Source organism: Oncorhynchus kisutch, linkage group LG18, assembly GCF_002021735.2.
Source record: "Oncorhynchus kisutch isolate 150728-3 linkage group LG18, Okis_V2, whole genome shotgun sequence".
Classification (NCBI taxonomy): domain Eukaryota; kingdom Metazoa; phylum Chordata; class Actinopteri; order Salmoniformes; family Salmonidae; genus Oncorhynchus; species Oncorhynchus kisutch.
Window position 1 is genome coordinate 9105837 of NC_034191.2, and position 25305 is coordinate 9131141.

Below are 25305 nucleotides of genomic sequence, written 5' to 3' on the forward strand. Positions count from 1 at the left end.
ACAATCTGTGTCTTGTGTAAGTCCTCAGTGGGTGTGGGGGGGTTGTCAGGAGGGCTATCAGGGTGGCTGACAGGGGGGGTGCTCAGAGGGAGTGGGATCCCCTGGCTTGGCCTTCATTTGTCCCCCTGTGTTTACGACGCTATGATCAGGGTCTGGGGTGGACTGTTCTGCTGTGGTGTGGAGACTTTTGTAGGGAGTTGAGGTGGGCTGTTCTGCTGTGGTGTGGAGATTTTGTAGGGAGCTGAGGTGGGCTGTTCTGCTGTGGTGTGGAGACTTTTGTAGGGAGCTGAGGTGGGCGGTTCTGCTGTGGTGTGGAGACTTTTGTAGGGAGCTGAGGTGGGCTGTTCTGCTGTGGTGTGGAGACTTTTGTAGGGAGTTGAGGTGGGCTGTTCTGCTGTGGTGTGGAGACTTTTGTAGGGAGCTGAGGTGGGCTGTTCTGCTGTGGTGTGGAGACTTTTGTAGGGAGCTGAGGTGGGCTGTTCTGCTGTGGTGTGGAGACTTTTGTAGGGAGCTGAGGTGGGCTGTTCTGCTGTGGTGTGGAGACTTTGTAGGGAGCTGAGGTGGGCTCCTCTGCTGGCTTCTCTGCGGGTGTGGACACCTCTCAAATGAGTTGTTCTGTCACACACCATCCCCCTCACCCTCTCCTCCATCTCCCTCACCCTCTCCTCCATTCCCCTCACCCTCTCCTCCATCCCCCTCACCCTCTCCTCCATCCCCCTCACCCTCTCCTCCATCCCCCTCACCCTCTCCTCCATCCCCCTCACCCTCTCCTCCATCCCCCTCACCTTCTCCTCCATCCCCCTCACCCTCTCCTCCATCCCCCTCACCCTCTTCTCCACCCCCCTCACCCTCTTCTCCACCCCCCTCACCCTCTCCCCCAGCAGTCTGATCCTCTCCTCCATCCCCCTCACCCTCTCCTCCATTCCCCTCACCCTCTCCTCCATCCCCCTCACCCTCTCCTCCATCCCCCTCACCCTCTCCTCCATCCCCCTCACCCTCTCCTCCATCCCCCTCACCTTCTCCTCCACCCCCCTCACCCTCTCCTCCATCCCCCTCACCCTCTCCTCCACCCCCCTCACCCTCTCCTCCATCCCCCTCACCTTCTCCTCCACCCCCCTCACCCTCTCCTCCATCCCCCTCACCTTCTCCTCCATCCCCCTCACCCTCTCCTCCATCCCCCTCACCCTCTCCTCCATCCCCCTCACCCTCTCCTCCATCCCCCTCACCTTCTCCTCCACCCCCCTCACCCTCTTCTCCACCCCCTCACCTTCTCCTCTATCCCCCTCACCCTCTCCTCCATCCCCCTCACCCTCTTCTCCACCCCCCTCACCCTCTCCTCCATCCCCCTCACCCTCTTCTCCACCCCCCTCACCCTCTCCTCCATCCCCCTCACCCTCTCCTCCATCCCCCTCACCCTCTCCTCCATCCCCCTCACCTTCTCCTCCATCCCCCTCACCCTCTCCTCCACCCCCCTCACCCTCTTCTCCACCCCCCTCACCCTCTCCTCCATCCCCCTCACCCTCTCCTCCACCCCCCTCACCCTCTCCCCCAGCAGTCTGATCCTCTCTTCCATCCCCCTCACCCTCTCCCCCAGCAGTCTGATCCTCTCCTCCATCCCCCTCACCCTCTCCCCCAGCAGTCTGATCCTCTCCTCCACCCCCCTCACCCTCTCCCCCAGCAGTCTGATCCTCTCCTCCATCCCCCTCACCCTCTCCCCCAGCAGTCTGATCCTCTCCTCCATCCCCCTCACCCTCTCCCCCAGCAGTCTGATCCTCTCCTCCATCCCCCTCACCCTCTCCCCCAGCAGTCTGATCCTCTCCTCCATCCCCCTCACCCTCTCCCCCAGCAGTCTGATCCTCTCCTCCATCCCCCTCACCCTCTCCCCCAGCAGTCTGATCCTCTCCTCCATCCCCCTCACCCTCTCCCCCAGCAGTCTGATCCTCTCCTCCATCCCCCTCACCCTCTCCCCCAGCAGTCTGATCCTCTCCTTGTGCTCTGTTCTCCTGCTCCAGCTCTTTCTCCTGTTGATGTTTTCTCACTACAGTCCAGAGTGCAGATATCTCTCTGTTGTGCTGGACTGTTGTCTGGGACTGTGCTGACTGGAGTGTAATCACCTGCTGTTCCAGCTCCAACCGCCTTACCTCCAGCTGGGTAAATGTATCCTTCATTTCAATGAGGGAGTAGTACTCTGTGCTGGGAGGTTGACTTTCCGCTTGGGGTTGCTCGTCTGTAATGAAGAGAGCCGCTCTCTCTCTCGCTCTCTCTCTCTCTCTCTCTCTCTCTAACTCTAACTCTCTCTCTCTCTCTCTCTCTCTCTCTCTCTCTCTCTCTCTCGCACGCTCTCCCCCCCCCCTCTCTCTCTCTCTCTCTCGATCTGTACTTTCCCTCATCATTCCCCCTCCCCTGATCCTGATAGGTACCCGTTACACAAGGCTGAGAACAATAACATCTAAGGCTCCCTTCATAGTGTGTTGTAGTCCAGATGCTGGTGTTGGAGCTAATTGCTTCATTAATAATGTACTGATGGTTTGCAGCACATTAGCACGTTAGCCTGTCCCTGGTCATTAGCTCATCAGAGAAATGTGAAGGAATGTATTGTCAGGAGGAGAGAGAGAGGGATCAAGGAATGGGTAGGTGGCCTTCAGGGATAGTTGGGTCATTGCCAGTCCAGTAGTACAACCCAGGCAGGAAGACTACAGTTCCCCCTGATGGTATATATATATATATTTATATTATATTGCTGTGGCATAATATATAGCAGCGGAGGCTGGTGGGAGGAGCAATAGGAGGATGGGCTCATTGTAAGTAGTGTATATATACGGTATATCAGAGTAGGTGGAGCTGTAGGAGAATGGGCTCATTATAATGGCTGGAATGGAATAAATGGAATGGAGTCAAACATGTGGTTGTCATATGTTTGATGTGTTTGACTCCATTCCATTAATTCCCTTCCAGCCATTACAATGAGCCCGTCCTCCTACAGCTCCACCTACTCTGATATACCGTATATAAACACTACCGGTCAAAAAGGTTTAGAACACCTAATCATTCAAGGGTTTTTCTTTATTTTGACTATTTTCTACATTGTAGAATAATAGTGAAGACATCAGAACTATGAAATAACACATATGGAATCATGTAGTAAGCAAAAAAGTGTTAAACAAATCAAAATATATTTCATTTTTGAGATTCTTTAAACTAGCCACCCTTTGCACACTCTTGGCATTCTCTCAACCAGCTTCATGAGGTAGTCACCTGGAATGAATTTCTTTCCTTCTTAATGCATTTGAGCCCATCAGTTGTGTTGTGACAAGGTAGGGTTGGTATACAGAAGACAGCCCTATTTGGTAAAAGACCAAGTCCATATTATAGCAAGGACAGCTCAAATAAGCAAAGAGAAACAACAGTCCATCATTACTTTAAGACATGAAGGTCAGTCAATGTGGAACATTTCAAGAACTTTGAAAGTTTCTTCAAGTGCAGTCACAAAAACCATCAAGAGCTATGATGAAACTGTCTCTCATGAGGACTGCCACAGGAATGGTAGATTGATTGATGTCCTTATCTCCTCAGAGATTGTGAGAGCCATGACGTATGTGATCAACCAGGGGATGTCCATGTACTGGGGGACATCTCGATGGACTGCCATGGAGATCATGGTGAGTTAACCCTATGACCTTTAACCCCTAACCCCTGACCCGTAGCCCATGTGACAAAACCTCTCTACAGTACTCACACAATCTTCACTTTAAAACTCTCATTACAGATCAGGCTCATACAGCAAGTCTGTGAGCCCTCAAAGGCAGTCAATAATCTGTGAAGGCCTCTGAGAAAGCCTCAGAGCCTCAGAGAGAGCCTCAGAGAGAGCCTCAGAGAGAGCCTCAGAACCTCAGAGAGAGCCTCAGAGAGAGCCTCAGAGCCTCAGAGAGAGCCTCAGAACCTCAGAGAGAGCCTCAGAGAGAGCCTCAGAGAGGGCCTCAGAACCTCAGAGAGAGCCTCAGAGAGAGCCTCAGAGAGAGCCTCAGAGAGAGCCTCAGAGAGAGCCTGTTAGGAAAAGTATGATTAAATGACTGAACAAATCATTTTAAATGGAACTGTAACTAAGTAAACTCATACTCTGTTTTATTATATCTGATTAACAATATGAGTTCATAAGAAGGGATTGTGTGACACGGACAAGGAGTAATTAAAGTTAATGAACACCATTCCAACTAGGAAGAAAGAAATGGGTTGTGGATTAAGTAAACAGATAAGGTAGTTAACCTATGGTTGAACCGACGAAACTTAGCTCTGGGGTGTTTTAGATAAGACAGTGAGTGCATTCCTAGGTTTTCTGTTAATTAGAACTGTCAGCTAAGTGGTGATCGATAATGTTAAGGGGGCAAACGTTAATTCAGTTGTGTTGTGTGTCCTGTGTGTGTGCTAGGGGGGTCAGAATGAACTTTTAATGTTCCCTTTGTCCTGGTCGAGAGGAGGGGATTCTGTTAAGCAATGAAATGACGTCATGTTATTGTATATAAACTGTTGCTCGTGGTGATGTGGCAGCGCGCCCCGAGAATAAATTCTGTTACCTATTATTTAAAAGACTGGTCTCCGTCTATTTTATGCAAACAAGAATCTTACAAATTCTCATAAAATACATTATGGGAATTAAATTAATGAATACATGTTGATAAAATTAAATTACAGTAACAGAGCCTCAGAGAGAGCCTCAGAGAGAGCCTCAGAGAGAGCCTCAGAGAGAGCCTCGGAGAGAGCCTCTGAGAGAGCCTCAGAGAGAGCCTCAGAGAGAGCCTCAGAGAGAGCCTCGGAGAGAGCCTCAGAGAGAGCCTCAGAGAGAGCCTCCGAGAGAGCCTCAGAGAGAGCCTCAGAGAGAGCCTCGGAGAGAGCCTCAGAGAGAGCCTCGGAGAGAGCCTCCGAGAGAGCCTCAGAGAGAGCCTCAGAGAGAGCCTCAGAGAGAGCCTCAGAGAGAGCCTCCGAGAGAGCCTCAGAGAGAGCCTCAGAGAGAGCCTCAGAGAGAGCCTCAGAGAGAGCCTCCGAGAGAGCCTCAGAGAGAGCCTCAGAGAGAGCCTCAGAGAGAGCCTCCGAGAGAGCCTCAGAATCTCAGAGAGAGCCTCGGAGAGAGCCTCAGAGCCTCCGAGAGAGTCTCCGAGAGAGCCTCAGAGAGAGCCTCAGAGAGAGCCTCAGAGAGAGCCTCGGAGAGAGCCTCAGAGAGAGCCTCAGAGAGAGCCTCAGAGAGAGCCTCAGAATCTCAGAGAGAGCCTCAGAGAGAGCCTCAGAGAGAGCCTCAGAGAGAGCCTCAGAATCTCAGAGAGAGCCTCAGAATCTCAGAGAGAGCCTCAGAATCTCAGAGAGAGCCTCGGAGCGAGCCTCCAAGAGAGCCTCAGAACCTCAGAGAGAGCCTCGGAGCGAGCCTCCAAGAGAGCCTCAGAACCTCAGAGAGAACCTCGGAGCGAGCCTCCAAGACAGCCTCCGAGAGAGCCTCAGAATCTCAGAGAGAGCCTTCAGAGAGAGCCTTCAGAGAGAGCCTTCAGAGAGAGCCTTCAGAGAGAGCCTTCAGAGACAGCCTTCAGAGACAGCCTTCAGAGAGAGCCTCGGAGAGAGCCTCGGAGAGAGCCTCGGAGCCTCTTGTTTGTGTGCTGAATAACAGGGAAACTGGGGGGGAAACAGGCTGGCTGTCTGTGGACCTTTTTATGTCCTGGCTAATTTGGAGGAGAAGGGGGAGGATAGGAGAGGTGGTGGCTAACTACATTTCCTGAAAAAAGCCTGATAATGACTGATTGCTAAAGCATCCTCAGGATTTTCTGTAGTCAACAACCTCTCGTTCTCGGCAAGTGTGTGTGAAGCGCTGCACATGATGTTGTGTTGATTGTGATTAGGGTGAATTTTGTAGCGTAGCAGCTCAGATGAAAGCACTGTTATTTAGACGGCATCTATAATGCAGTGGTATACACAGACAGGGGAACAGAGCCGAGAGGCAAACCAGCCACACCCACCACAGCCTGTAGCAGATAAAAGTGGTTGTGCTAATGCTAATGCTAATGCTAATGCTTAAGAAAGCAATGAGCGCTGTACATGTATTTTCTATGGCATTTCTCTTTGTAAACGCACATATGGAAACATAGATAAGTGAATTGGTGTGTGAAATATAGACTAAGCTAAATGAGCTGAATACAGTATAATTCATGAATTCTGATTAGGATCCCTCTCCTCAAATCTCTCTCTCTCTTTCTCTCTCTCTCACTCTGTGTTACTCTGTGTCTCTCTGTCTCTCTCTCTCTCTCTCTCTCTCTCACTCTGTGTCTCTCTGTGTCTCTCTGTCTCTCTGTCTCTCTCTCTCTCTCTCTCTCTCACTCTGTGTCTCTCTGTGTCTCTCTGTCTCTCTGTCTCTCTCTCTCTCTCTCTCTCTCTCTCTCTCTCTCTCACTCTGTCTCTCTGTGTCTCTCTGTGTCTCTCTGTCTCTCTCTCTCTCTCTCTCTCTCTCACTCTGTGTCTCTCTGTGTCTCTCTGTCTCTCTGTCTCTCTCTCTCTCTCTCTCTCACTCTGTGTCTCTCTGTGTCTCTCTGTCTCTCTCTCTCTCTCTCTCTCTCTCTCTCTCTCTCTCACTCTGTGTCTCTCTGTCTCTCTCTCTCTCTCTCTCTCTCTCTCACTCTGTGTCTCTCTGTGTCTCTCTGTGTCTCTCTGTCTCTCTCTCTCTCTCTCTCTCTCTCTCTCACTCTGTGTCTCTCTGTGTCTCTCTGTCTCTCTGTCTCTCTCTCTCTCTCACTCTGTGTCTCTCTGTGTCTCTCTGTCTCTCTCTCTCTCTCTCTCTCTCTCTCTCTCTCTCTCTCACTCTGTGTCTCTCTGTCTCTCTGTCTCTCTCTCTCTCTCTCTCTCTCTCTCTCTCTCACTCTGTGTCTCTCTGTGTCTCTCTGTGTCTCTCTGTCTCTCTCTCTCTCTCTCTCACTCTCTCTCTCACTCTGTGTCTCTCTGTCTCTCTGTCTCTCTGTCTCTCTCTCTCTCTCTCACTCTGTGTCTCTCTGTCTCTCTGTCTCTCTGTCTCTCTCTCTCTCTCTCTCTCACTCTGTGTCTCTCTGTCTCTCTGTCTCTCTCTCTCTCTCTCTCTCTCTCTCTCTCTCTCTCACTCTCTGTCTCTCTGTCTCTCTGTCTCTCTGTCTCTCTCTCTCACTCTCTCTCTCACTCTGTGTCTCTCTGTGTCTCTCTGTCTCTCTGTCTCTCTGTCTCTCTGTCTCTCTCTCTCTCTCACTCTGTGTCTCTCTGTTTCTCTGTCTCTCTGTCTCTCTCTCTCTCTCTCTCTCTCTCTCTCACTCTCTGTCTCTCTGTCTCTCTGTCTCTCTGTCTCTCTGTCTCTCTCTCTCACTCTCTCTCTCACTCTGTGTCTCTCTGTCTCTCTGTCTCTCTGTCTCTATCTCTATATCTATTATATCTATAGGAGGCGTACTCTGTGGCCAGACAGTTTAACCTGATCCCTCCGGTGTGTGAACAGTCTGAGTACCATCTCTTCCAGAGGGAGAAGGTGGAGGTCCAGCTTCCAGAACTCTACCACAAGATAGGCATGTGTCAATCATCCAGGCTGGCCACGCCCACTTCTCTCACATATGCTGAAGGTTCACATAACCATCCTCCCATCTGCTACAGGGTTCTAAACAGTGGATACATACATAATCAATCCTTATATGATTGTAATAAAGTGATATGATAACGTCCTCCTGAGCACTCCACTCCCCTAACATCTGCTGGGGTTCAGACCCGGGGATTTCATGATGTCCTCAGAGCGTCTGTTTGGTGTCTGTCTGATTGACAGTGATAATAGATCTCACAGTTATCTGTCACTCACTCACTCCCTCCCTCCCTCTCTGTTCCCACATTCCCTCTGGTCTCCATGGTGACAGGTGTCGGGGCAATGACGTGGTCTCCGCTGGCCTGTGGCATCATCACAGGGAAGTACCAGAACGGCATCCCAGAAACCTCCAGGGCATCCATGAAGGTAGGCCCTGTATCCACTCAACAACCTCTCAGTCTCACTGCAGAATCCGACATTTCTAAAAAAATAAAAGTACAAATTCAGGTTAAGTTTAGGCATTAACTCCAGATGGTTCAGGTAAGGGTTAAAAACGAGTGCCAGAGCTCCCGGCTTCGCCCATCCGCTTATACCCATTAAGTCATCTCTCAACATCCTGGATACCTGGACGGATGTTGAATACCGCCTTGAGAGACCTGCCTGATCCACTTCCACCTCTCTCTCTGTCTCTCTCTGTCTCTCTGTCTCTCTCTCTCTCTCTCTCTCTCTCTGTCTCTCTCTCTCTCTCTGTCTCTCTATCTTTCTCGCTCTCCCTCTTTCCCTCTCTCTCTTTCTCTCTTTCTCTGTCTCTCTGTCTCTCTCTTCTCCCTCTGCACTCTTTTCCTGTCGCTCTCCCTCTTTCTCTCTTTCTCTCTGTCTCTCTCTTCTCCCTCTCCACTCTTTTCCTGTCGCTCTCCCTCTTTCTCTCTTTCTCTCTTTCCCTGTTTCTCTCTTTCTCTCTCGCTCTCCCTCTCTCTCCCTCTGCAGTCGTACCAGTGGTTAAAGGAGAAGATAGTGAGTGAGGATGGGAGGAAACAGCAGGCTAAGCTGAAGGAGCTGGGACACATTGCTGAGAAGCTGGGCTGTACTCTACCACAGCTGGCCGTGGGTGAGAGGGATGAGCATGGGCACGCACAAACACTACTTTGTTTCAGTACTTTAGTATTAATGATGGTAGAGCGCCACCAAGTGGATGCCAACAGTACATTCACATTTCTATGAGGAATTCCATTAATGTCTCACTAGATTAAACAACCCATAATTGTCCCCCGCTCTGTCATTTCCTCCCTCCTTCCTTCTCTCCTTCCCTAGCCTGGTGTTTGAGGAATGAGGGGGTGAGCTCAGTCCTCCTGGGATCCTCCAGTCCAGAGCAGCTAACAGAGAACCTAGGCGCCATACAGGTAAAAACACACACACACACACACATTTTTGAGGAGTAAAAATGTATTCCCATTCAAAATCCTATCTTCCCTAACTCCTAAATCACACCCTAAATTCTGACCCTAAACTTAACTCTTAAGTCTAAAATAGCATTTTACCAAATTGAGGACATGAAAAAATAAAATGTTTTGTCTTCCTGGTGGTCTTGTCAGGACCATTGTGTGTCTGAAAACATAGGAAAACATGTCCTCACACGTTCTGATATTTTCCACAGTTCCTTCCAAAAATGACGTCTCATGTGGTGTCGGAAATCGATCACATACTGGAGAACAAGCCGTACAGTAAGAAGGAGTATCGCTCCTAGACACCCAGGAGGAAGCAGAACCACTACTGTACAACCACTGTGGATCCAGTTCCACCAACCATCTGGGCTCAGCCTCCATGGGGTTTCAGCTCAGTCTAATCCCAGCCCAGTTCAGGCCTGCTCAGCTCAGCCCCAGCCTTCTTAGTCCAGTGTAACCGAGCTCAGTTCAGCCTAACCCTGCTAACCCTCTGCCTAGAACAGCTTTCAGCTCAGCTTACTCTTATCAGTAGATTCTCTGTCTCCTGAGTTTATTAACCATGTAGATGCATGCTTCCTCTCTCTGATGTGCCTGGATTTTCTCTTCAAAGGCACATTGTACAAAACAACACAGAAAGGGGATAAAACTTAGAATATACCGTAAACGTCTTTCACAATGCATTTTGAAAACAAACTCCTCTCTTCAAGCCAGTATTCTGCATTTGACCACCGTTTGACCTCGCAAAGCAGAGCACCCTGGGAAAGTGAGTTTCAGGCGACAGGCCTTTGTTCTGTCTGTGAGGGGAAGAATGTGCATGTTGTCGCCCCCCATCTGGTCGTATGAGAAACTGCTATCCAATATCTTCAATAGATTATTAGTGAGAGAGCGCAGGAGAATCTCATTTGCATTTTCCTTGGGAGAATCTCAATTCCATTCTCCTCGCATCCTCTCTCCTCACCAACTTCTCAAAACCCATTGGAGGAGAAGGTCAGAGGGGAGAGACCCCTGGCTTTCTCATCCAATGGGTTTTGAGAAGGAGGAGAGGAGAGAGGAGGCGAGGAGTATGTAATTGAGATTCTCCCCTTGACTCCTTTCATCCTCTCTCCTCGCCTCCTTCTCAAAACCCATTGGAGGAGAATGTTCGAGGGGCGGGACCTCTGACTTTCTCATCCAATACGTTTTGAGAAGGAGGAGAGGAAAGCAGACGCGGGGAGGCAAGGAAATGCAATTAAGATTCTCCCAGTGGCCTACTGTTCTGTATAGTGCCTGTCTGAGTGAGCAGGGGGCCTCCTGTACTGTACTGTATGCTCTCTGTCTGCATCCATAGAGGAGAATCCTGCCTCTCCTCCTCCTGCCTATAATATGAACCTGCATCTTTAGTTGCTGACGGGAATCTGGGATAGCACAAGCCACTCTGTGACATAACCTTCCAACCAGACCAATGTTACCTGTGGGTGTTGCTTGTTAGTTAATGTGTAAGATAGGTGAAGTATTTAGAAAGATGTAAAGGCCTATATCTATTCTATAATAGTACGTGAAAATAAGTTTCTTCTGTGGGTTAGAATGTTTTTCGTCTTTCAGGGGTGTATATACAGTATTAAACTTTATGGGGCAAACCTTGTAACGTAAGCAAAACAGACCTCAAGTCCCCTTTGTTGCAGATGAAACTAAAGTATTCTAGAAATAACCTAGAAATATTCTATAAATAACCTAAAAACTACCTATAAGTATTCTATAAAGAACCTATAATTATTCTATAAAGAACCTATAAGTATTCTATAAAGAACCTATAAGTATTCTATAAAGAACCTATAAGTATTCTATAAAGAACCTATAAGTATTCTCTAAAGAACCTATAAGTATTCTCTAAAGAACCTATAAGTATTGTGTGAATAGTGTTGTACTGTTTCTCCTCACTCAGCAGCACAATACATCCATGGCTGTTTGGTGCTGATCCAAGTCCAGCTCTGCTCCTGCGTTTAACCATTTAGCCCAGACTGACAATGTAAACTACTGTATTAAAACATATCAGACTGTTATAAAAGTGTTTTTTTCTACAGTATCTAAAGTTATCAGAAGAGAGGATTTACCAACTATACCATTTTCTGTTCTTCTGCCCTAGCACTACACAGTTAATTCAAATCATCACAGCTTGACGAGGAGTTGGCTATTTGAATTAGCTGTGTGGTGCTCGGGCAAAAACCAGAACGTGCACCCGTGGGTGGGTGGGTGGGTGGGTGGGGGGCTGAGTTTAGGACACCCTGAACTATATTACTGACATGAACATCAGTGTCCATCCATCTATCCTGATCATTAATGTACATATTTCCTATCCTGCCATGAGAAGAGTGACCTCTCTGTAAATAGTATATATATATATATATAACAATAATATAAACTCAACACGCAACAATTTCAGATTTGACCGAGTAACAGTACATACACGGAAATCAGTCAATTGAAGAAAAGAAAAAAATGATTAGTCCCTAATCTATGGATTTCATATGACTGGGAATACTGATATGCATCTGTCACAGATAAAAGGTGTTGGATCAGAAAACCAGTCAGTATCTGGGTGTAACCACCATTTACACGCCTCATGCAGATGTGTAACGTCGTCTCACACCTTTTCAATGGCTGTGCGGAGTTGCTGGATATTGGCGGGAACTGGAACACGCTGTCGTAGACACAGAGCATCCCAAACATGCTCGACGGGTGACATGTCTGGGATACAGAGCATCCCAAACATGCTCGACGGGTGACATGTCTGGGATACAGAGCATCCCAAACATGCTCGATGGGTGACATGTCTGGCGAGTATGCAGGCGATGGAAGAACTGGGACATTTTCAGCTTGCAGGAATTGTGTACAGATCCTTGCGACATGGGGCTGTGCATTATCATGCTTTTTTTTTAACCTTTATTTAACCAGGCAAGTCAGTTAAGAATAAACGGCCTAGGAACAGTGGGTTAACTGCCTGTTCAGGGGCAGAACGACAGATTTGTACCTTGTCAGCTCGGGGGTTTGAACTTGCAACCTTCCGGTTACTAGTCCAAAGCACTAACCACTAGGCTACCCTGCCGCCCCATGACAATGGGACTCAGGATCTCGTCACAGTATGTTTTGTGCATTAAAATTGCCATCTATAAAATGCAATTGTGTTTAGTCCGTAGCTTATGCGTGTCCATACCATAACTACACCATGGGACACTCAGAAAACCTCTCACCTACACAACACCACACACGTGGTCTGTGTTATGAGGCCGGTTGGACGTACTGCCAAATTCTCTAAAACAACGGAGGCAGTTTATAGTAGAGAAATTAACATTGAATTCTCTGGCAACATTTTTGCAGTCAACATGCCAATTGCACACTCCCTCAAAACATGACATTGTGTTGTGTGAAAAAAAACCAGCACAAGGTGCACCTGTGTAATGATCATGCTGTTGAATCAGCTTCTTGATATGCCACACCTTTCAGGTGGAAGGATTATCTTGGCAAGGGAGAAATGCTCACTAACAGAGAGGTAAACAAATTTGCCACATGAGAGAAAGAAGCTTTTTGTGTATATGGAACATTTCTGGGATCTATTTCAGCTCATGAAAACACCTGATGTGTTTATATTCTCATTCAGTGAAAAAATGAATATGACACTTCATTAATAAATGCACAATGATGATGAAATCTATTGGCGTTTCATTCCTGGAAATGTAAATCAGTTTTCTGATTATTTGGTGATTGATAATAATAACCACACACACTGGTTCTTGATCTGGCCACTTTAATTAGTACAAAAAGTGAAGGACAGAGTGACCTGACCTGGAGTGACCTCCAGACATTTGATCATGCATTTCATGAAGACTTACAGCTGAAATTATATGATTATTATTTTAATTCTCCTTCTCTCAATCATTACAAAAAAATATCCAAGCTTCACCCCAGCCATCCCTGACCCAAACCCCATTCCCTCCTCCTAGCTTCACCCCAGCCCTCCCTGACCGAAACCCCATTCCCTCCTCCTAGCTTCACCCCAGCCCTCCCTGACCGAAACCCCCCTCCTAGCTTCACCCCAGCCCTCCCTGACCCAAACCCTCCTCCTAGCTTCACCCCAGCCCTCCCTGACCCAAACCCCCCTCCTAGCTTCACCCCAGCCCTCCCTGACCCAAACCCTCCTCCTAGCTTCACCCCAGCCCTCCCTGACCCAAACCCTCCTCTTCTCAGTTGTTCATTTCTTTCTTTCCTCCTTTACTTGGATCCAGTGGACAGCAGGGCGATGAGGCCAGATGAGGCACTGATGGACAGGATGTAGTTACTGGGGAACAATGGGTTAAGGGAAAAAAAAGATACCTGGGAGGAAATGGCAGGCAACTAGTGTGAGGGAATAACGCTTCAGGTTTAGCTACATACCGTACTTATAGTATATGGGTGAGCAATAAGAATCTCCTACACACACAGATTTCAGCATCTCCACTCAACCCCACACACACACTCCTCAGACATGTTTCAGCCAGAGGTAAACAGCAATCCAGACATGTACATAGAATATAGCTGTGGCAACCTGAAGATTCAATACAAAATCTGTACTCGAACCAACTTGTGATTGGCTGTAGTCTGTGGCCTAGCCAATGAATAAGCAAAGACGTTTCCTCTACGAGTACTACATCACAACAGGACAATGAGAATGCCAGGATGTGAGTCAAGCCTCAATCATTTAGTGAAGGAACATTCATCTATTTTCAGCTTTAGTAAAGCACCCATAGTTCCTACTGGAACTTTACCTGTCTAGTGAAATGATGATGATGAAATGCTTAAATGGGATACACAGTAGGGTTGAAGTTCTTCAGCAGGAAGAAGGAGGCGATGATGACGAGGACCAGAAACAGAGTGTTGTTGTAGAAGATAGAGAAGGTGGTGGCCTCATAGTCAGCTACCTCGTTCTTTTTCCACAGGATCCTAACATGGGGAAGGAAGAGTTCAACCATTTGTGCATGTACTTGAGAACAGGGTTTAAATGGGTAAGCATGCTGTTTGGTAGCCTGGTCCCAGACCTGTTTGTGCTTTTACCTACTCTGTTGTCAAGCCATTTTACATGTAAAGTCGGTAAGGAGTTGCCAGAAACAGACTGGCCCCCAGGCTATATTAAAGAGACCAGAAACAATCCGGGAAACCAGGCTATATTAAAGATACCAGAAACAGGCTGGACTAGACAATATTAAAGAGACCAGACACAGACTGGTAACCAGGCTATATTAAAGAGACCAGAAACAATCCGGGAACCCAAGCAATATTAAAGAGGCCAGAAACAGGCTGGACTAGACAATATTAAAGAGGCCAGAAACAATCCGGGAACCCAAGCAATATTAAAGAGGCCAGAAACAATCCGGGAACCCAAGCAATATTAAAGAGGCCAGAAACAATCCGGGAACCCAGGCTATATTAAAGAGACCAGAAACAGACTGGTACCCAGGCTATATTAAAGAGACCAGAAACAGACTGGTACCCAGGCTATATTAAAGAGACCAGAAACAGACTGGTACCCAGGCTATATTAAAGAGACCAGAAACAGACTGGTACCCAGGCTATATTAAAGAGACCAGAAACAGACTGGTACCCAGGCTATATTAAAGAGACCAGAAACAGACTGGTACCCAGGCTATATTAAAGAGACCACAAACAGGCTGGTACCCAGGCTATATTAAAGAGACCACAAACAGGCTGGACTAGACTATATTAAAGAGACCAGAAACAGGCTGGACTAGACTATATTAAAGAGACCACAAACAGGCTGGACTAGACTATATTAAAGAGACCAGAAACAGGCTGGACTAGACTATATTAAAGAGACCAGAAACAGGCTGGACTAGACTATATTAAAGAGACCAGAAACAGGCTGGACTAGACTATATTAAAGAGACCACAAACAGGCTGGACTAGACTATATTAAAGAGACCAGAAACAGACTGGTACCCAGGCTATATTAAAGAGACCAGAAACAGGCTGGACTAGACTATATTAAAGAGACCAGAAACAGGCTGGTACCCAGGATAGCTGTTTAAGTGAGACCACTCACTTAAACAGAAGAAATGTCTTCTAGAGAACTCAGTAACCCACTCAGGAGTGATTGACATGTTATCTGTCCAATCACAGACTGGCTGGCAGACTGACCTCTCATCCTTCTCCTTGCGTGACATCTTGCGATTGTCAGCCTCAGAGAGTTTCCTTGTCACCTCCTTGGAGACAGCATCCTCTCGCTTCTGGGCAACTCTGTGGTCAAGAGATAAGGCACATTTAGAAGTTAGGTACCGACCTACTACAGATCGATGACAAACTCACCATACTGCCAAGCATTGCAGAACACGGAGGCCATAGTTTTAAGTAAGTGTTCATGTTTGTATGATAAACTTACTTGTGTTTGAGGACGAACTTGACGTTTTTGTAGGCGAAGGCCACCAGGTAGGTGCTGACCAGTGTCATGACACCATACAGGACCGCTGACTGGACCAGGTCCATGTGCCAGATCCTCCAGAACAGCCCTGAACCACAACAAGGGGAGACCACAAACAGGGAGGGTCACAACAGTTCACACTCTGTCTATGATCGTTAGTATTACATAGTAGTGCCACAGTGAACAGAATAGCTAACGTTAGTGACCCACAATGACGTGCCTGTTAGCTAATCAAGTCTAGGATAACGTAGCTAATAACCAACACAACCACAATATCAATATCAGCGAGTAACTTTAACTAGCTAACTAGACAACTTCACCTGGCATATACTAACTAGGTAACAAACGTTACAGTAACAGGGTAACATATATTAACCAGTGGATGAATAGGATGTTTAGCAAACCTAGTTATATATATATATATATATATATATATATGTCACGTAAGTTAGTTATGTTAGGTAAAAAGATGTCTTGCTACCGGTAGTCGAATATCCATCCAATGCATCTATGATACATTAGAAGTCCGGCCTTGCTACTTACAAATGGGAATTGCGGACACAATTAGCGCATTTCCGTAGAAAAGCGCGGAGGACTTTGCAGACAGGTTTCGGCTGAAGTCCTGGAGGAGTAGGTCTTCCTCGGATTGCTGTTTGCTGCTACCTTTAGGTGCCATTGTTCCGAAGTGACCGGTCCGTTTCTTGCTCTACGGTGAGAAAAAAAAAGACTGACACGTAAGAACAGAACTGGTTTGAAAAAACGCTAACGACGCGTCAGCTCAAACACGGAAATAGCTGTCTTTAGAACGGAAGTTGTCGCTGTAGTTTTCTTCAGTGAGGATCTCCTTGACCATCGCACTTGGAAAGGATGAACATTGCCACCTACTGTTCTGGTTGTTGAAAAGAAAAGAAAGATGACGAAAACAAATTGATTAAACATACCACCAGAGGACACTCTTCATCTATGGTCAAATAGTGTAATAAATACCCGATCGACAGAGTGTACAAAACATTAAGAACACATTCCTACTGTTGTGTTGCACCCCACCTTTTACCCTCAGAGAGATTGACGTCATCACTACTTGTTTTTTGTAAGAAGTGTTGACAAGCTGGATATACCGAGCTGTGTGTTTAAACTACTAGCACACAGCTCAGACACCCATGCATACCCCACAAGACATGACACCAGAGGTGTAGTACTACAGAGAGCCATGACTACATGGAACTCTATTCCACAGTACTACATAGAGCCATGACTACATGGAACTCTATTCCACAGTACTACATAGAGCCATGACTACATGGAACTCTATTCCACAGTACTGCATAGAGCCATGACTACATGGAACTCTATTCCACAGTACTACATAGAGCCATGACTACATGGAACTCTATTCCACAGTACTACATAGAGCCATTACTACATGGAACTCTATTCCACAGTACTGCATAGAGCCATGACTACATGGAACTCTATTCCACAGTACTACATAGAGCCATGACTACATGGATCTCTATTCCACAGTACTACATAGAGCCATGACTACATGGAACTCTATTCCACAGTACTACATAGAGCCATGACTACATGGAACTCTATTCCACAGTACTACATAGAGCCATGACTACATGGAACTCTATTCCACAGTACTACATAGAGCCATGACTACATGGAACTCTATCCCACAGTACTACATAGAGCCATGACTACATGGAACTCTATTCCACAGTACTACATAGAGCCATGACTCCATGGAACTCTATTCCACAGTACTACATAGAGCCATGACTACATGGAACTCTATTCCACAGTACAACATAGAGCCATGACTACATGGAACTCTATTCCACAGTACTACATAGAGCCATGACTACATGGAACTCTATTCCACAGTACTACATAGAGCCATGACTACATGGAACTCTATTCCACAGTACTACATAGAGCCATGACTACATGGAACTCTATTCCACAGTACTACATAGAGCCATGACTACATGGAACTCTATTCCACAGTACTACATAGAGCCATGACTACATGGAACTCTATTCCACAGTACTACATAGAGCCATGACTACATGGAACTCTATTCCACAGTACTACATAGAGCCATGACTACATGGAACTCTATTCCACAGTACTGCATAGAGCCATGACTACATGGAACTCTATTCCACAGTACTACATAGAGCCATGACTACATGGAACTCTATTCCACAGTACTACATAGAGCCATTACTACATGGAACTCTATTCCACAGTACTGCATAGAGCCATGACTACATGGAACTCTATTCCACAGTACTACATAGAGCCATTACTACATGGAACTCTATTCCACAGTACTACATAGAGCCATGACTACATGGAACTCTATTCCACAGTACTACATAGAGCCATGACTACATGGAACTCTATTCCACAGTACTACATAGAGCCATGACTACATGGAACTCTATTCCACAGTACTACATAGAGCCATTACTACATGGAACTCTGGAATGGAATACTATGGAATTCTATGGAACTCTATCCCACAGTACTACATAGAGCCATTACTATGGAACTCTGGAATGGAATACTATGGAATTCTATGGAACTCTATCCCACAGTACTACATAGAGCCATTACTATGGAACTCTGGAATGGAATACTATGGAATTCTATGGAACTCTATCCCACATCAGGAAACTGATGCAAACGGTAGAATCAGATTTAATAAACAGATAAAAATACACCTTTTTGAGCGTCGGGGACTATGAAGACACACACATTGGTACAGACACACACACACGCGTACAGACACACACACACACACATGCACACGCACTCTACACACACCTACATTGTGATATTGTTGTATGGTTGTATTATACATGTTGTATTGTAGATATGTAGTGGTGTAATAATGTTATATGATCTACTGTTTTATCTTTTGTTTTATAAAAAATCCTACAATGTGATTTTCTGGATTTTTTCCCCTAATTTGTCTGTCATAGGTGAAATGTACCTATGATGAAAATTACAGGCCTCTCATATTTTAAGTGGGAGAACTTGCACAATTGGTGGCTGACTAAATACTTTTTTTGCCCCACTGTATATACAGTGTGTATGTGTAACAGTTTAACTTTAGACCGTCCCCTCGCCCGGACCAGGGACCCTCTACACACATCAACAACAGTCACCCACGAAGCATCGTTACCCATCGCTCCACAAAAGCCGCGGCCCTTGCAGAGCAAAGGGGAACCACTACTTCAAGGTCTCAGAGCAAGTGACGTCACCGATTGAAACACTATTTAGCGCACACCACCGCTAACTAAGCTAGCCGTTTCACATCCGTTACATTTGTACGTATGTATGTATGTATGTATGTATGTATGTATGTAAGTATGTAAGTATGTATGTATGTATGTATGTATGTAAGTATGTAAGTATGTATGTATGTAAGTATGTAAGTATGTATGTATGTATGTATGTAAGTATGTAAGTATGTATGTATGTATGTAAGTATGTAAGTATGTATGTATGTATGTAAGTATGTAAGTATGTATGTATGTATGTATGTAAGTATGTAAGTATGTATGTATGTATGTATGTAAGTATGTACGTATGTAAGTATGTAAGTATGTATGTATGTATGTATGTATGTATGTATGTATGTATGTATGTAAGTATGTATGTATGTATGTATGTATGTATGTATGTATGTATGTATGTATGTATGTATGTATGTATGTAAGTATGTATGTATGTATGTAAGTATGTAAGTATGTATGTATGTATGTATGTATGTATGTATGTATGTATGTATGTATGTATGTATGTAAGTATGTATGTATGTATGTAAGTATGTATGTATGTATGTATGTATGTAAGTATGTATGTAAGTATGTATGTATGTATGTATGTAAGTATGTAAGTATGTATGTATGTATGTAAGTATGTAAGTATGTATGTATGTATGTATGTAAGTATGTAAGTATGTATGTATGTATGTATGTATGTATGTATGTAAGTATGTAAGTATGTAAGTATGTAAGTATGTATGTAAGTATGTAAGTATGTATGTATGTATGTATGTACGTATGTAAGTATGTATGTATGTATGTATGTATGTATGTATGTATGTATGTATGTATGTATGTATGTAAGTATGTATGTATGTATGTATGTATGTATGTATGTATGTATGTATGTATGTATGTATGTATGTAAGTATGTATGTATGTATGTATGTATGTAAGTATGTGAGTATGTAAGTATGTATGTATGTATGTATGTATGTAAGTATGTATGTATGTAAGTATGTATGTATGTATGTATGTATGTATGTAAGTATGTATGTATGTATGTATGTATGTATGTATGTATGTATGTATGTATGTATGTATGTATGTAAGTATGTATGTATGTAAGTATGTAAGTATGTATGTATGTATGTATGTATGTAAGTATGTAAGTATGTATGTATGTATGTATGTAAGTATGTATGTATGTATGTATGTAAGTATGTATGTATGTATGTATGTAAGTATGTAAGTATGTATGTATGTATGTATGTATGTAAGTATGTATGTATGTATGTATGTATGTAAGTATGTATGTATGTATGTATGTAAGTATGTATGTATGTATGTATGTATGTATGTAAGTATGTAAGTATGTATGTATGCGTGTATATATTTTATTTTACTGCTCTAGGTATATAATTATAGTTTGGATAACCTTATTTACTATTATGTATAGATTTTTACCTTACATTTTTTCAATCTTTATGCGATGCGCAATGCAGAGAATACCAGAAGAAGAATTATTATTGATTTACCACAGTGAACTATTCTAATGTTTGTTTATTTCATTCATTCAGTCACAGGGGTGCCTCACCTAAACATGTCACGGCCATTGCATGTCTGCCTCAGTGCTACATTAGAGGCAAAGAAGAGAGAGAGGACCTGAAGCCGCGAGCATAGTGCCCCCCCGCCAGGCATGTGTGTGTCTCTGTGTGTGTTTGTCAGTTCTGCAGTAGGTGTGAGATTGCGACGCAGACAGGCAGGCTTGCGTGATGCTAGCTTCTAACGATGAGAGTTTAGGGATTAAACATGCACTTCAGGGGTGTCGGGAGAGAGACAGAGAGAGAGACAGAGAGAGAGACAGAGAGAGGGACAGAGAGAGAGAGAGAGAGAGAGAGAGAGAGAGAGAGAGAGACAGACAGACAGAGACAGAGACAGACATACAGACACACAGGCAGACAGACAGACAGATAGAGAGAGAATAAAAGTGATGCCATGATGCCAAAAGGCGTGCCAAGACAATGCAAGGTTACGTGCTGTTGTTTCTCTCAGTTCATCACTCAGAACTTGACTACAGGGTAGAAACATACACACACGGAACATCTACCACGGAAACAGAAATGAAACACAAAACTCTGTGATGGCACACCCACACGCACACACAAACACAGCATAGTCCTGCAGGCCAGTTTCTGGATGTGCTGGTGTGTTTGAGACCCCTGATCTAAGCCCGAGGGCCCTGTAAAACAGATCACCTATCATAATGACAACTTGTCAACATCTCTGGCTCCCCCTACAGCTGAGCTTTGGCTCTTTGTATCTGCGTGCCTGCTCTGTCTGCCTGTGTGTGTGTGTGTGTGAGAGCCAGATACAGTCACTGAGTGGATTGTCCCCTAGGGCCACCTGTAGCAGAAACCTACTACCCCCTGTAGCAGAAACCTATTACCCCCTGTAGCAGAAACCTGGAGTGTTATACCGCATTAAAGAGGTGCACCACGCACACAAAGACACAAAGACACACAGACACACAGACACACAGACAACTAAACTTGCTCAAAAAGTCTCACTGTTTAGACCATCATCCATGTTTCTCAAAGTTATTGCAAACGTGCAAACATTAACTCTGAATGGTTAAGGTCAGGCATTAACTCTGAATGGTTAAGGTCAGGCATTAACTCTGAATGGTTAAGGTCAGGCATTAACTCTGAATGGTTAAGGTCAGACATTAACTCTGAATGGTTAAGGTCAGACATTAACTCTGAATGGTTAAAGTCAGGCATTAACTCTGAATGGTTAAGGTCAGGCATTAACTCTGAATGGTTAAGGTCAGACATTAACTCTGAATGGTTAAGGTTAGACATTAACTCTGAATGGTTAAGGCCAGGCATTAACTCTGAATGGTTAAGGCATTAACTCTGAATGGTTAAGGTCAGGCATTAACTCTGAATGGTTAAGGTTAGACATGAACTCTGAATGGTTAAGGTCAGGCATGAACTCTGAATGGTTAAGGTCAGGCATTGATTCTGAATGGTTAAGGTCAGGCATTAACTCTGAATGGTTAAGGTTAGACATGAACTCTGAATGGTTAAGGTCAGGCATTAACTCTGAATGGTTAAGGTCAGGCATTAACTCTGAATGGTTAAGGTCAGGCATTAACTCTGAATGGTTAAGGTCAGGCATTAACTCTGAATGGTTAAGGTCAGGCATTAACTCTGAATGGTTAAGGTATTAACTCTGAATGGTTAAGGTTAGACATTAACTCTGAATGGTTAAGGTCAGGCATTAACTCTGAATGGTTAAGGTCAGGCATTAACTCTGAATGGTTAAGGTCAGGCATTAACTCTGAATGGTTAAGGTCAGGCACTAACTCTGAATGGTTAAGGTCAGGCATTAACTCTGAATGGTTAAGGTCAGGCATTAACTCTGAATGGTTAAGGTCAGGCATTAACTCTGAATGGTTAAGGTCAGGCATTAACTCTGAATGGTTAAGGTCAGGCATTAACTCTGAATGGTTAAGGTCAGGCATTAACTCTGAATGGTTAAGGTATTACATCTGAATGGTTAAGGTCAGGCATTAACTCTGAATGGTTAAGGTCAGGCATTAACTCTGAATGGTTAAGGTCAGGCATTAACTCTGAATGGTTAAGGTCAGGCATTAACTCTGAATGGTTAAGGTTAGACATGAACTCTGAATGGTTAAAAACTTCTTCAGGATAGGGGGCAGTATTCGGAAGTTTGAATGAATGAGGTGCCCAAAGTAAACGGACTGTTACTCAGGCCCAAAAGCTAGGATATGCATATAATTGGTAGTATTGGATAGAAAACACGTTTTCAAAACTGTTAAAATAATGTAGAATTTGTCGTTTTTTTAAGTGGCTCACATTTTGGCTGTAGTGTTTGTAGCGCATTCCGGCCGCGCACTTCCTTATTTATCGCCGGTAACAACAATACTATTCTCCGTCTTAAATTGTATCATATTAGAGTACCTGAGGATTGATTAGGAATGTTGTTTGACTTGTTTGGAAGAATTTTATTGGTAACTTACGGGATTAATTTTGTATGCAATTTTGAACGAGGGAAACCGTTGGATTACTGAGTCAAGCGCACCAACAAAACTGACTTTTTGGGGATATAAAGAAGGACTTTATCGAACAAAGTGACCATTTGTGATGTAGCTGGGACCCTTTGGATTGCAAACAGAGGATGATCTTCAAGGTGAAGTTATTTATTTAGCGCTATTTCTGACTTTCGTGATCCATCTGCTTGGTTGGAAAATGTTTTTAATGCTTTTGAACGCGGGGCGCTGTCCTCAGCTAATCGCATGTTATGCTTTTGCCGTAAAGCCTTTTTGAAATCTGACACAGCGGCTGGATTAACAAGGAGTTCATCTTTAAACTGATGTATAGCACTTGTATTTTCATGAATGTTTAATATTACGAATTTTGTATTTTTGAATTTCGCGCTCTGCAAGTTCACCGGATGTTGGCTAGCCCGGGCGCTAGCAGTACGCCTTTCCCAAATTAAGGTTAGGCATTAAATCTGAATGGTTAAGGTTAAGCATTAACTCTAAATAGTTAAGGCAAGGGTTGAGGTTCGGGATAGGCTTAAAAACAAAAATATCAAAAACAACTTTTTATGGCTGGATTCAAACTCGCAACTTGTGGTTTCAGAGTCACATGGTTTAGCGCATGCCAGGTCACTTGTGATACAAGTCAGTATCCAAGGACGACAGGCGATGACTTGTAAACCGACCACCAGGGGCAACAGTGAGCTCTGTTACTTTCAAGTAGATTTTGCTTTTGCTAGGGTGTTGGGGATGGTGGATGGCTGTAAGTGTCTCTGGATAGAAAGGTTGCGTGTGTGTGTGTGTGTGTGTGTGTGTGTGTGTGTGTGTGTGTGTGTGTGTGTGTGTGTGTGTGTGGGAGAGAGAGAGAGAGAGAGAGAGAGAGAGAGAGAGAGAGAGAGAGAGAGAGAGAGAGAGACAGAGAGAGAGAGAGAGAGAGAGAGAGAGAGAGAGAGAGAGAGAGAGAGGGAAAGAGAGAGAGAGAAAGAGAGAGAGAGAATAAGAGAGAGAGAGGGGGAGAGAGAGAAAGACCGAGAGGGAAAGAGAGAGAGAGAGAGAGCGAGAGAGAGAGAGAAAGAGTGAGAGGGAAAGAGAGAGAGAGAGCGAGAGAGAAAGAGCGAGAGGGAAAGAGAGAGAGAGAGCCCATTCAGTCAAAGCCGTTTCAGAACAACAGGGAAGATGGATAAACAAATGTGGACCACAGAGAATGTCTCTCTCTCTCTCTCTCTCTCTCACACACACACACACACACACACACACACACACACACACACACACACACACACGCACACACACACACACACATGTCTGGACCACAGAGAAACACAGAACAACTATATGTCTGGACCACAGAGAAACACAGAACAACTACATGTCTGGACCACAGAGAAACACAGAACAACTACATGTCTGGACCACAGAGAAACACAGAACAACTACATGTCTGGACCACAGAGAAACACAGAACAACTACATGTCTGGACCACAGAGAAACACAGAACAACTACATGTCTGGACCACAGAGAAACACAGAACAACTACATGTCTGGACCACAGAGAAACACAGAACAACTACATGTCTGGACCACAGAGAAACACAGAACAACTACATGTCTGGACCACAGAGAAACACAGAACAACTACATGTCTGGACCACAGAGAAACACAGAACAACTACATGTCTGGACCACAGAGAAACACAGAACAAGTGACATTAGGGAAGGCCTGTGTTTGTGTGCATACTTGGTCAATGAACAGAGACATGTGTTCAACCTGGTCTGTTAACTCAACCTCTTACATAACATCACAGCACAATTAAAACATATATGGCACATGGAATCCAATCAAGTGTGGTCTATGGTGATAGATGGGATGGGCTGAGAGGCTGAGGGGTGGTCTATGGTGATAGATGGGATGGGCTGAGAGGCTGAGTGTAACGGCGTTTGTCGAAAGAGAGGAACGAAATGCAGCGTGGTGGTTACTCATGTCTTTAATGAAGAAATGATGATACATGAAATAACTATAAATACAAAAAACAACAAACGGAACGTGAAACCTAATACAGCCTATCTGGTGAACACTACACAGAGACAGGAACAATCACCCACCAACCTAATACAGCCTATCTGGTGAACACTACACAGAGACAGGAACAATCACCCACCAACCTAATACAGCCTATCTGGTGAACACTACACAGAGACAGGAACAATCACCCACCAACCTAATACAGCCTATCTGGTGAACACTACACAGAGACAGGAACAATCACCCACCAACCTAATACAGCCTATCTGGTGAACACTACACAGAGACAGGAACAATCACCCACCAACCTAATACAGCCTATCTGGTGAACACTACACAGAGACAGGAACAATCACCCACCAACCTAATACAGCCTATCTGGTGAACACTACACAGAGACAGGAACAATCACCCACCAACCTAATACAGCCTATCTGGTGAACACTACACAGAGACAGGAACAATCACCCACCAA

General features: G+C 44.9%; 2 protein-coding genes across 3 annotated transcripts in view; one reads left to right on the forward strand and one right to left on the reverse strand.

The window, feature by feature from the left end:
• The window catches only part of kcnab1a (potassium voltage-gated channel subfamily A regulatory beta subunit 1a), a 205656-nt gene extending 194429 nt beyond the window's left edge, over positions 1-11227 (forward strand). For both annotated transcript variants that reach the window (XM_031796436.1, XM_031796437.1), the window contains exons 9-14: positions 3574-3659; positions 7433-7553; positions 7893-7987; positions 8549-8669; positions 8873-8961; positions 9216-11227. In XM_031796436.1, coding sequence (XP_031652296.1) covers positions 3574-3659; positions 7433-7553; positions 7893-7987; positions 8549-8669; positions 8873-8961; positions 9216-9305 — 602 coding nt within the window. In that variant the 3' untranslated portion in view covers positions 9306-11227. The remainder of the gene's footprint in view (positions 1-3573; positions 3660-7432; positions 7554-7892; positions 7988-8548; positions 8670-8872; positions 8962-9215) is intronic.
• Positions 11228-12767: 1540 nt separating this feature from the next.
• Positions 12768-16322, reverse strand: LOC109885635 (translocon-associated protein subunit gamma). Its single transcript, XM_031796507.1, has 5 exons — positions 15992-16322; positions 15410-15536; positions 15169-15267; positions 13825-13956; positions 12768-13315 (listed from the first exon to the last, which is right to left on the reverse strand). Exons 1-5 carry the CDS (start codon positions 16122-16124, stop codon positions 13249-13251), a joined length of 558 nt encoding a protein of 185 aa, XP_031652367.1. The 5' UTR covers positions 16125-16322; the 3' UTR covers positions 12768-13248.
• Positions 16323-25305: the final 8983 nt, after the last annotated feature.